General features: G+C 38.1%; 1 protein-coding gene across 2 annotated transcripts in view; it reads right to left on the reverse strand.

The window, feature by feature from the left end:
• Positions 1–13547, reverse strand: part of nrbp2a (nuclear receptor binding protein 2a) — a 41056-nt gene that overhangs the window by 4232 nt on the left and 23277 nt on the right. For both annotated transcript variants that reach the window (XM_026936941.3, XM_053233421.1), the window contains exons 2-16: positions 10435–10557; positions 8655–8756; positions 8237–8326; positions 7965–8005; positions 5950–6044; positions 5843–5866; positions 4439–4522; positions 4285–4340; positions 4079–4174; positions 2941–3073; positions 1150–1252; positions 1015–1065; positions 760–895; positions 532–585; positions 386–449 (exon numbers count right to left, since the gene is read on the reverse strand). In XM_026936941.3, the coding sequence (XP_026792742.3) occupies positions 386–449; positions 532–585; positions 760–895; positions 1015–1065; positions 1150–1252; positions 2941–3073; positions 4079–4174; positions 4285–4340; positions 4439–4522; positions 5843–5866; positions 5950–6044; positions 7965–8005; positions 8237–8326; positions 8655–8756; positions 10435–10557 (1252 nt within the window). The remainder of the gene's footprint in view (positions 1–385; positions 450–531; positions 586–759; positions 896–1014; positions 1066–1149; positions 1253–2940; positions 3074–4078; positions 4175–4284; positions 4341–4438; positions 4523–5842; positions 5867–5949; positions 6045–7964; positions 8006–8236; positions 8327–8654; positions 8757–10434; positions 10558–13547) is intronic.

Genomic DNA, 13547 nt, shown 5'->3' on the forward strand with positions numbered 1-13547 from the left:
ATATAGTTTTGTCCAATTATTCTCTCATATGTATGTTCTATAAAATGTCTTTTAAAAGTTTTAATATTTACAAAAATCTCATAACAGCTTTAAGGCATTTGTTGTACTGTCACACTGATAAACTGACACAACCCTATAAAATGTTTAAACATACAGTATAGACGCCAAACCTGTACGGTAAATTCTGTGGTGTGTTTTGGTGTATTATTAACTAGCTCAAATCTAATAATATAAAACCACTACTTTTCTGGTAGCTAACCCTACAGCCATCAGCATGACATGCTTTAGTCAAGAATTCCTGAATACAAGAACATTTAATTGTGAAAGAATACTTCTAACCAATGCTAAATAAGGCTACCGAAGAAGGTGATGTAGGTCGACTTACTTGGAAGAACATCACAGCTAAGCTGGCGGTGAAGTTTGTCGTCCATCTTCAAAAACAGAGAAAGCTGAAGAGACAGCAACAAAAAGTCAAGCTGAGGGACAATGTGTCTGAATTAAAGGAGTGACGGAGGTGTGTGTTAAACTTACATGAGTCCTGGTGCCTTCTTCATTAGCCTCTAAATTACAGTGCATCTGGATAACCTGCATGAAATAGTTCGATTTATTAACACTCTACAGCATATGGACATTATAAGAGTTTTAAATGCATATTAGAAAACCATTTAACTCTCAAAATATAAACTCTCCCAGAAAACCAGATCCAGTTTACATATAGCCTACTAATTTACAACCAAGAATTTGCAAATTCTTGCCTACCTTCCTGGTCTCTGTCTCCTGAGGCTCTGGAGTTGGAGTCTTCACCGTCTCCATATGCTCCTGGGACAGAGAGAGGGCACGTGGTATAGGATGCGGCCGCTGTGAGGCAAAGTTCATCAGGGGGTAGATCCCATTCCTGAACAAATATCATAAACAATATGTTAAAAGGTCATGAAACACGTTCAAATGGATACAATTATGGGTTAAAAACAAAACCACATGTCTTTAACCAGCCCCCGTCCCCTCCACACTTACTTCACATCCTCAAGGAACTTGTCCAGTTCCAGCGGAGAGACATGGGAGTACCTTTCAGACAGAAGAGAAGGCAGTGAGAGGAGAGAAGTCAAGTGCGATGAGCAGAAATGTGGAACAGAGACATGAGTAACGTACTTTAGCTGGATTCCCGGCCGGTCGCTGTGGTTTATCTCTGCCATGATGCCATTTGGGTCTATTGCCTTGGTCTTCTCCTCTACACAGTTCTCAGGAAGCAGATCTGTTTCATAAGGGATAAGGGATCTGTTTCATAATCAAATAGTTCTTAAATAATTATACTAATATTTTTGCATAAAAAAAAAAACTACTTTTTTGAAGACCTTCTATAACTTCATGTTCCCCATTTATTTCTGTTTTCACAAGATCTTAAAAGTTGGGACCTTAAGGGGTGGTCAGATACAGACTCAGACTTGGAAAAGATCCTACAAGTCTCTGGAATTGTACTGGAGGAAGAACACCACTCTTCCAAAAGATAATCCCTCAATCAGTGTTTTGCTGTCTAACATATCACTCCAAAATCTCCCATAGGTGTTCAACTGGGCTGACATCTGTAACTGTGAAGATTACATATGATTTACATCACTTTCCTATTTATCAAACCATTCAGTAAGCCCTCATGCCATGTGGATGGGGGCGGAGTCATTATAGAAGAGACCACTCCCATCAGGATAGAAATGGTTCATAACAGGATATAAATGATCAGTCAGAATAACTTTGTACTGAATTGCAGCGACTCTAAGAGGGTTAGAGCCCTAATGGTTAGAGTCTCGGACTTGTAACCCGAAGGTGAACCTGAAGGTCGTGGGTTCGAGTCTCGGGTCCGGCAGGGATTGTAGGTGGGGGGAGTGAATGACCAGCGCTCTCTTCCACCCTCAATACCACCACTGAGGTGAGACCCTTGAGCAAGACACCAAACCCCCAACTGCTCCCCGGGCGCCGCAGCAAAAAAGGCTGCCCACTGCTCTGGGTGTGTGTGTGTGTGTTCACTACTGTGTGTGTGCACTTGGATGGGTTAAATGCAGAGCACAAATTCTGAGTATGGGTCACCGTACTTAGCTACACTTCACTTCACTTTTCCTTTTATTTGTTACCCGTCTGTATATCTACCTTGCTTGCATCTTTGTGGTGTACTGTAAAGTTTAATATCATTTAATTTATACGTATAAATGTAAAATTTAAGTTATAGCACGTGTACCGTACAGCTCAAAATGTCAAACAAATAACAGTATGCAAATGAACAGAAAATAACTTTACGCAAATAACACTAAATGCAGACAAATGATTCATAGTGTGTCCTATCTATATTTTAGAATAATATTTTAACCCACTATCTTTGACAGCTGTATTTACATTTGCATTAACCATATGGACTGGTTACTCCTGTTATCTTGTTAATTACATTTTATTGCCTAGGCTGAGAAGCACAAAAATCAGACTTATGTATTTATGTACTATTCCCATGAATGCAGTATTAAAGCTAGTAATGAGGAAGCAATATAGAATCCATAGACACTTAGCCACAGCAAACAAATCTGTAACTTCCCCACAGTTCCAACAAAGGCCAAACGGTTTTACTACACAGTAGTGTTAATGATCAGGCCAGGTTAGTTAGCTGATGATATAATGAGCTTTAAAGAATTAAATGCTAAAATCCCAATAGGCATTCACATTCTGTACAACATCCACCCATCATGTAGTTCTAAAATGGAATTATACTTAGTACATTTTTCTCTAGCACTCCCTGAAATTAATTCCCATAACTCCATCCAGCCAGCTGGTTAATTAGGTAGTGAAATCCAGAGCTTTCTACATGAATTTAACAGCAACAAGAAAATGGATTTGTGCCCAATGAGAAGACATTCTCCCACTATCAAGCATGAATCATTCTTTGAAAGTGTGTTCACTTACACTGGTTGCTGATGAAGCAGTGGGCAGCGAGCAGCTTCAAGGAGTGGACTTCAAACAGTACTCTGTGGAACAGCAGGTCATGAGCTGTGGGCCTCATCTTGGCCTCTGTGCGCACGCATGACTGCGTAAACTCCTGAGTAAGCATACAAATGAATTGGTTTCAATCACTACTCATCAGATTTATCATCATCAAAAGACAAAGATTATAAATTCCAGAAATATATATATATGAATGCTTCTGTTCTATGATCTCTATAGTTTTCAGTTTATATACACCCCTCTCCTTTGACAAACCCATGCAATGGGTGTTTTAAAGACATATTTTTCTCCTCAATTGTATTAAAACAGAAGTACTGACTGGACTGTCCACAGCAGGTTTACTGATTTTACCCTGTACTATCCTGCAAGTACAGGATCAAGCGACCACGTCATCATTTCAATCCCTTATCTCTAATTCTGCATAAAAACATATCCAGAATAAGGCACAAGCTAGCCCTGCATTATACTGAGAACCTTGCATAATACTGCTTGCATAACCTCTAGACTGGACTCTCAATGTTTGGCCAGCTGGCTATCTTGCTGTTCCTTTAAGAAAACTTCAGCTGGTTCAGAATGCATATTATCCCAATCTTATTCAAGCAATACTGGCTGCATGTTATGCAGCATCCTGTTTATGATGTTAAAACTCTAAATTTTTAAGCTATGTGATATCATCCTAGCCTCTTGAAGGAGTATAGCCCATCCCAAGCACTTCAGAGGCAAGTCTTCCGGACTATATTTTAAAAAATATAAAATATCTGTTTTTTCCTTATATCATCCCTAATTTCAGACTAGTGTTCCAGAGAATGTGAAATCCATATAATGTTTAAATAAAGCTGTGCTTGTTTTTGCCTGGCCTGTTGATAGTTATTGAATATTTTTCATTTATTACACATTATTTTTTTAGTAGCATTTATAAATGTGTATCAATGGCATACAACCAGGTTACAGGTTACATTATGTAGTGTTTAACTAGTTCTTTTCAACTAGTGTTGCTGGTTTTTTTATTATAAGCATTTCTTGCAGTAGTTTCCTGTAGTACATTTCCTGCAGTACATGCACATACTGCTTATAGTAAAACCACAAGCATGTTGTTTACCCTCATGAGAGGGTCCTCCAGTGACTGCCCAGCATGTGCTATAGCCTCTTTGGAAACAGCAGTGTCACCATTGGCCTGAATCTCCAAAACTGCCATCTTGAGCGGAGTGAGAAAAACAGAACATCATCATCAGTACATCATCATGTACTCGAGTTGTGACTGAGCAACATGGTTTTCATCTTTCAAGTCAGTTTTGAGTTTTGTACCTCCAAAGCACAGATACCAAAAGAGTATATATCAATAGAGTAGTCATCCTCAGCAACTGCAGAGAAAAAGGCAAAAAGGAGAAATGAAATACTGGATTGGTTAAATGCAGATATAGAGAGAGAGAGCTAGAGACTGATCTAGACGGAGACTTACGGCCGTACTCTGGAGCAAAGTAGTGCTGATTGCGCGTCTCGTCACGGTGCTGGTGCACGTTCCCATGGATGGCCTCTGGGAATACTGGGAAAGGCATACAAACACACAGCCTCATCAAACACAAGATTGTCTGCTTGAATTCTTTGTTTGTGCATGCATACAAAGGCAGAAAGTCCATGTAAACTGCAGCTGGTAATCATTTGTGAGGATTATGAAGTACTAGGCCACTAGGAGATCACACTGGAGATGTTTACAGCACTCTACCCCTATTTACAGCAATTAAAGTAAAACAATAGGGGATACAAATTAAGCAAAATACTGAGCATAATGTAATGCACGTGTATATATGTATAATTATTATTTGTGCATTGTGGATGGTTTTGTTACAATTGTGCAATTTTTTGTGATTTTATGATGGTATGATGATGAAGTACGAATAATTTTTGTTGCAGTTTTGTCTTTTTCTTAATAACTTATCTTGATAATGTACAACAGCAAGTCACTGGCAAAAGTTCATACAATTTACACAATTGGATTTTTTAAAGAGTAGATGATGGATGTATCAATACTGTAAGAAAAGGGGAAAGTGGCAGGAGTTCACTTATAAGCACAGAATATTTGAACCCAGGATGAATATCTCAATACATTCACCAGCCATTATAATAGAAATATTCATGCAATTATTCAATCAGCCAATCATCTGGCAGCATTGCAAAGCATAAAATCATGCAGATACAGATCAAGAGCTTCACTTAATGTTCACAGAGCACATTTGGTGGAGTAAGTGCAAATAGATTAATTTTGCACGCCCATAATGGGATTTACTTCAGCCTGAAAGGCACATTGGGAACGTAGATTTGTGGAATTTGTGGTATATATGGAGTTTATGCCAGTTGAAGACAAAATCATACCATTTACTAAAGAGAAAGCTTCATAAAGTTGGTGTGGTAAGGTTTCATATTAGACATTCATTGCACATTTGCATTTGGTAATGCCAACAGCATTTAAAATAGCCTGTAAAAAGGTTTGTATTCACAATTACAAAAATCAAAAATCTAACAAAAATCACTCTCATGCCTACACGCTTTTATTATACACACTATTTTTTATTCAAACTATATTTTAAACAGTTTTTTTTGTGTCTCACCATCAAGGTTATCCGTGAGTATCAGTTACCGAGAAGAATTAGTGCATACAAAAACCTCATTCACATATTGTTTCCTCCCACTACTTTTCACATGATGTCATTCACACAGTTATTCTTTATTACTCAACTGCAACACGTCCACTGACTGCAGACGCAATTTAACAGATTGCTCATTATTTGGGTTCTTAGTAAACCAGGGCCATAATGTATAAAGACAAGCATGTGTAAAGAAAAATGGCAAGTAAAAGAGGACCTACCATTGACGAAAAGCCTGTGCCACACTGTGGAGGAAGACAGAAATAAAGATTAACTACAGACACTGAATTCAGTTTCATGACTACAGAGTGAGGAGGCCCTACTGCACCTGAGCCGATCTTTATGAGGCCATTGTGCTGGATGAAGATGGTGTCGCAGGTCAGGTTTCCATGGATGATGGGTGGATCACATGAGTGCAGGTAACTGGTGGTAGGAAAGAACAACGTGAAATGTGTAAAAGTGACAGAATCAATGTACCATCCTCAGCTGAACAGCAGCTATAAGTAAGTAATTATAATCATTCTTAGGGTGCTTTCACATGTGCAGGATTTAGTCAAGGCACAAACTGAAACAAAGGACAGAGCTGTAGCACTGCAGAAATATCACGAGTTCAGGGTGTAGTTATTCATATATCAGTTTTTTAGCCCTTGCTCTGTGCTCTCCATGCTCCAGTGGGTTTTGTGATTTCTATGTGCACTTGGTTTTGCCATATTTCTACCCAATGAATAAATTTTACTGAGTTTTTGACCCTCTCACCCACTTTTTTTCTTTCTTTCTTTCTTTTTTTTTGTTAGGTTTTCAAATTTATTTAATCATGTTAAGTGTGAAACTAAACCAAACCATGCAGTAAACAAACCAATTTCTCTCTGATTTGGACTCAGCAAATCAGGACTAATAGACGTGAAAACACCCTTAAAGGCATACTCATGCATGGCCAAGCATTTAGGTTTACATGATAAACAAATCCTAATCTGTCATTTCTTTATCCTTAGGGTGTACTAGTGATAAAATCATAATAAGCGTTACTGTTAGACACAGTGTCCTTGAAATATGCTACAAGGGTCGCCTAGAATTTCAAGAGGCAAACATGGCAGGTGAAAATCAGATAAGTGTTCAGTTTATCTGATGATGGATAAAGCACTGAAAACTGCAAGCCATTCATATAAGCTGGGTTTGCTTTAACAGTTTGTGTAATACCATACTGTGATACCTGTGACATTTGAGTGTATAAAAACGGTGGATACGCCTCTTTTCAAAAACGGTCCGTTTTCCGTCCTCGATCAATCCCCAAATGAGTATAATGAGGAAAATAGCGACTGCTAGTTCAGGATCCATCCTGAGGTAAATTAGTAAGCAACAGTAAAGAAACAACCTTCACATGTGCTGTGTGTTAAAGGTGATGACGTACTCTGAAGGCTGTCCCAAACACTCTGCCTTATGCTACTTTTTTGTTAAAATACTGCATAATGAGGCAGCTGCCTTCAAAGGATGTGGCTAGGGTTAGGGTTAGAGTTAGGGTTAGCCTTGAAACACAGCTTATAGATGCCTTATCATGTCTGCTGCAATGTGTTAAATAATGCCATCTCCTAAAAATGTGATGTTATAACCAGATATCATGATGTATTGAAAAATGTAATCATGGGCTATATTTTATGTAGATTGTAGAATATGAGAAAATCACTGCATTTGGTAACAAGGCAGCAGCTGATTTCAATTCCTCCAGAACAGAAACTGGCTCTCTAACATATTTAACAAGAAAAAAAAAATAATGAGCTTAAATTAATTGGTAATATCGGTAATACTGGTTTAATTATGTTAGGTCTGCATGGCACTAATATGGAAAGAGGTAGTATTAATTATTTTCATTACAATGTATTTTCTCAATATATTTCCTGCCTCCTCTACATTTTTTCTTTTTTCCTTTTTACGGAAGACAAACACGTTCTCTCATTCACAGGATCTATTTTTTAAGACTGTAAAAGGCAGACTGATATCTGTATCACAGCACTGAATTTCACTGTCTGATGGCTTTCTTTACAGGTTTATACGACTCACAATGTTCATCATGACCATCATGAGTGAACCTTACAATATCAAGTCAAAGGCGATTTTAAAAAAGTAAAAAAAAAAAAAAAACCTTAATATGGTATAAATAAATAAATAAATAAATAAATAAATAAATAGTCCTTGCTGCTTAACAGGACTTCATATCAGTTTTAGTATGCTAAATTATTAAAATTTCTGATTAATAAATGAATTAAATCAATTAAAATCTGTACAGATATTAATGGATTTGTTTCAATGTCTTCTTGTAACAGTAATGGGACTGGCCTGGTCTCTTACCTGAGGGCAGACAAGATCTGTGTGCACCAGCGTTTCCATGCCTACAGCACAAAACACACAAAGAGAATGAGACAGACGTGCACGCACACACACACACACACACACACACACACACACACACACAGACAGAGTGAAAAATGGACAGAGGGAATCGTGCAGACAGGGTGTGTGGATGCCAAAGTGTGGTTCCTCCTTTACCACAGGGTGGTGGTGTACTGCTTGCAAACTCATGTATAAGAGGAGGAACTGGGACGATTTCAAAAATGTCCTACCTTAACATTCATAGTCTTGTGATTTTTCTTAGTTTTCTTCAAAAACTGTTTAAGACTTCCAGAGGACATGTACTCTGTGATAAAAATCACCTGTGACACAAAGACAGTGATGTTAAAAAACAGCCGTATGTCTTTAAGGTATAGTTTATATGTGAATATAGTTAATATATAGAGCCTAATGAAAGCAATTTGTAGGCATCACAGATCACTAGAAAAAAAAAACTTTAGCTTCACCATGGTGGCTACAGAAATGTGTAATCCCTGTTCACAGATGCTCTATAATCATAATCTAATCTTTGCATCATTTATTGTAATTATAATATTAAAAGCCTATTGATAAAAGAAATGAAGCTTGAAAATAGCATATGGTTTAAATTAAAATTGTGCTTCTGTGCATTTATGAATCTTTATATCCCACCCTGGCTCGGTTCTCCCTCATGTCCAGCCAGTATTTATGAAACTTAACGATGTTGGGGTGCTCCACCTGCATGAGGTTCTCGAACATTTCCCTGATTCTGTCCTACACACACACACACACACACACACACACAAAATCAGTAAACAGTACATATACCCCATTATATACAGCACCATGACCATAACACAGATATCGATTTATATCATCCTGTGTGACTGAACATGACACAGAACCTTCACTGCTGAGCACATGAAGGCCTTACTGAACTAAAGTACACACTGAGAAACAAGTACACACATTGAGAAACCAGTCTAGTGATCTGATGGTATCCCAGTTTTATGGTAAAACCGTGTTCACTATGGTCTTTCAGGGACTGGTATCTGGTCAAACCAACACCTCCTCATATGAAGTCTAAAACCAGTTACAGAAGACAAGTGTTACTTTCTTATTGTAGTTATTATGTTTTAATCTTGTGCTGTATACCAACAGCACTGTCGAATTCTCAAGTCTGATTGGTCAGATGGTGTTGATTCATTTCGTATAACAGCAGCTCTAACAGTAGCAGAGCAAATAACAGTTTTTTAAATTTTTTTTATTAATGCGCTCATTCTAATACGTTCTTATTTTAATAGTAACAACTTGTACAGCAACGTGTGTAGTCATTGATATGGTGAAGTTTTCAATGAGAAGATGTTTATTTAGCTTTTATGTAAGTCTCCAGTAGTAGCACTTCAATACTAACAGTCAGAAGTAAAGCTGCTCTTTTTAAGCTTTCTGTGATGGGGAACGTCTCTAGAACAGAGCTCTTTATGGTTTCTTGGTAAAAAGAAAAGCTAAAAAGAGAGGCTTGAGAGGGAATAACTATTTATAGTTGTTATAATGTAAGTGATAACAGGAACTAACTTGTATCGTGAATGTTCCACATTGATTGCACTTGCAAACTGCTGTGGTATAAGAGGAAAAAACACTTTGGGAAATGCGGTTATAGGAAAATAATCAACTACCAGGAGGTAAAAGTAGCTCTGACTTGTGTTGGGCTATATCACCCTGGCATCAACCACCCTGGCATTAATTCTTTTCCTATAACATCACATACCATTGTGATTTATTCCTTACTTAATGCCATTATCGAAGATTAATCCGTCTGACTTGTACAGATGAGAAGAACCTGATTAACTAGTGTAGATGCTTCCAGACACGTGGACTGCATGATACAATTGTACACAAACGCTCAGCCAAAAACAGTTGACCTCGATTTTGGATCAAAATGCCAAGAGGAAAGGAGTTTGAAAGAGGGTTCATTATTGGGGCACGGTTGCCAAAAGCTTCAGACACAAAGACTGCTAGACTGGCTGTGTTTTAATAGGAACAGTGACTGAAGTGACACCTGACATTTAGATTTATGGGAAAGCCACAAAATCAGTAAACAGGGTTGAAAATTGTGGTCGAAAGCGCACACTGAATGAAGTGATGCTCTCGTATTAGTGTGATGTGTAAGGAAAGACTAAAGCGTGACTGTTTTTCAGGTGACTGAGAATGTCACTGTGGCACAACACCTTACAAAGACACTACATCGTTTTTTTTTTAACCACTGTCACCCCTCTGTAAGACTGTACCATTCACAGACTGATGGTCTGACTGACTGCTTCATGACTTGTGTTTACAGAACTCATGAGTGCTAGGATTTGCTCTAACCTTCATGTTTAGTTGTGACTCTCTTTGACTTAGGGGTTAAATGGTATGACATTTATCATGGAGATGAGTGAGTGACTGGTCGCACCTCATGAGCCTTGAAGACCTTCTTGTCAGAGAACTGCACCTCATTCCACACCACCTCCACTCCTTCTTCTGTGTCCATGGCCAAGGAAGCACTCTCGATGCCAGGGACATTCCCCTGACTGAGCTGAAAGAGATGAAAAATTACATTTAGAAAAAGAAGTCGTCTTGAGATCCCATTATGCCGTTGAAGCTCTCGATGGAAGATATGATATGCAATAAATAACTATTTGTTTTTATCCAACGCTATTTATAATATCTTTATTATTTTATTTTCCTATTTTTTCTTTCACATCAACATTTTTTGTATGTATAAAAGTTTACTTTTAACTGTTTTATAATAGGGCTTTACCACAGTGCTGTTGAATTCTCAAATCTGAAGCCAGATTCATTTTCTATAACAGCAGCTCTGACTCTAGACAAAGCAAATCACATGTCTATATTAATGTGCTTGTTCTAATATGTTATTATTTCTATAGTAACAGTTATAGGGACTTGTATGGTGGATGCTCTACATAATCTAAGCCTAATAATAAATGAATTAAGAAAAACATAATGATTAACATGGTGAACCTTTCTCTGAGCAAATGTTCGTTTAAAGTTTATGGAAGGAATCTCCAGCGTCAGCTTAAAGTCTGTAACTTGTCCCTGACTGGAAAGACTTCAGGATAGAGGACTTCACACTTTCTGGTTTCTCAGTAATATAACAAGCTGCCTTTTTTTGGCTTATGAACTTCAAGTGAAAGGAAAAAGAGAGGCTGTAGAGGAGATGACTGTCTATAGCTGCTGTAATGTAAGTGAAAACATGAACTAACTTGTCTTACAGACATTGCACAACATTACATGTAACTATAAACACATAAAAAGTACAATGCATCATTGTTTAATGAATAGTAAGTGTAATTGTTGGCAAATAGCTGTTGTATAAGAAGAAGGAAAAAAAAAACATGATTAAATTGTCAAAAGACAATTAAAGATAGACAATATCATGCAATTACATGTTACAGACACTCTGTAAAGTCTTGTTTTAAGAACAAATGTCAATTCTGTGAAAACTGACTCTTCATATTTAGCTCTTCTGCACCATGATTAAAATAGGCTATCTAGTCTCTAAACATAAAGTCATCTTATTACACATTTATAGGACACCATTTATCATCTCTGCCCATCCTACTTTCTCCTTTTTTTCTGTGTCTGGAGAATTGTGCAAATAAATTTACCCTGAAATGAGCAAACAAACATGTTTTTAACTTTTCCCAGCCCCATTTCCTTCCAGTCAGATTATAAACACACCATAAATCATCAAAACTACAGAAAACAAGTCCTTTCCCCCCCATGTATAAATAGTGCTCTTTTTGCAGAAGGTTGCAGTATGAACCGCTCCTGCTGGGCAACATCTGCTCAATCTAAGAACCGGAACTGTTTTTCTCTTGTCAATAATCCATACTGCAATGGAATGTATGTGGAAGTCTCAGGTTGTTTGTAGAGTGACTACATGCACAAATTCGATAATGAGAGTAAACATTCAGTGAGGTCAAGCGTTCTGATTAAAACCCAGCCTTTAAATACAGAAAGGGACCATTGTGGACGATGAGCACTTTTGGCTGAGTGTCTTGAGAAAACACAAGGCATTCCTAGAAATGTGTGTTTTCACAGCGTTTCCAGTACCTGAAGCGTTAGGCAACCGGTGGATGTATAATTAGTCTACTCTTAACCCAGGAATCTTTTAAATAAATACGCATACTGTTTGCTAATAGTGGTGGTGCCCACAGGCTGGCAGTAGGCATGAGTGGAGACCTGACTTCTGGGTCCTATTGTAGAGATGCTTAAAATTATATGTAGTTAACTTTCTCTCCACTCACTTGGAGAGAAAATGACCTCCTTCGTTCAGAGTAGGGTGATTTTAGTACCCATTACCATTATATCATATTGCTATTGGGTAGCATTTCCCTATTGTCCAGATGCTTTTATCTAAATTGACTTATAATTCTTATAATTCACACACACACTGTGCAGTTTAGAGTTGTAGGTGGTGCACAAGAGTGGCCCTTAACACTCACAACCTTCTGGTTAGTAATGCAGAAACTGGCTCAGCCAGCGTTGCATTACAAGAATGCCCATATGCCCATATGGTCACACAAGAGACAGACATGATACTGCACCCCTGGAGCAGAGAGGGTTAAGGAGTCCAACAGTGGTAACCTGGCAGAAGCAGGGCTTGAACTTACAACCTTCTGATCAGCAACATCGAACCTTTAACCACTGGGCCACCACTTAAAACACTGCTGCCACAAGTGAACCATGTCTCTGTGACGTCAAAGGACCTCCTTTTCGGGCAGCCATCACATCATCAAGGCTAATTTAAAGTTGTTTGTGCACTCTAAGCCCTATAACTCTTGGAATCTGTGACGCACAGACATTAAGATCTGCCTGTTTGTGAAGACAATGTGTTCAAGTTTGCATGAAGGAAATTCAAGACCCAGTTAAAAACCAGATCCAAACTCCAAAGGTCCAATAACTGGGAACAGTACTCTCATAAATCCAGCAGGTACCTAAGCCTTTTGCACTAGGCTCTCGTAAACCCAACTACTATGAACCCATGCCATTACTTCCTAAATGAAAACAAATAGCGCCTTTATATCCTGCCTTGACATGCTCTCTTAGTGTAGTATCCCAAATTACCGTGCATGGTTACACCCTGTTATTACAGTTCATTCATTGTACATTATGCATTGAGTGCATGCACTCCTGCAACTCCATAATTGTTTTACAATAATTACAGACGTGTACTTGTTGAGTGAAGGTCAGTGCATGTCTTCACACTTCCGTGAATCAGGAGGTTGTCATACTTCCAGAAAATATCAGCTTCAGTACATGTTGTAACACATGACTTCCTTAATTCCATCCTCGCCATGTACTCATACTACTGCATTATTTCAGGAAGAGGTCTTCAATCTTATCCACAAAAGGGCCACACCTGATTCTATGGGTTTAATCAGTTCATTGTGGTCTCCAATCAATTATCAAATTTGCCTCCTATCTGGGTGGCATGAAAACCTGCAGCCACACCAGCCTTTCGTGGATAGGATTGAAGATCCCTGGTTTAAGGCATCTTTT

Source organism: Pangasianodon hypophthalmus, chromosome 4 (genome assembly GCF_027358585.1).
Source record: "Pangasianodon hypophthalmus isolate fPanHyp1 chromosome 4, fPanHyp1.pri, whole genome shotgun sequence".
In the NCBI taxonomy this organism is placed as follows: Eukaryota; Metazoa; Chordata; class Actinopteri; order Siluriformes; family Pangasiidae; genus Pangasianodon; species Pangasianodon hypophthalmus.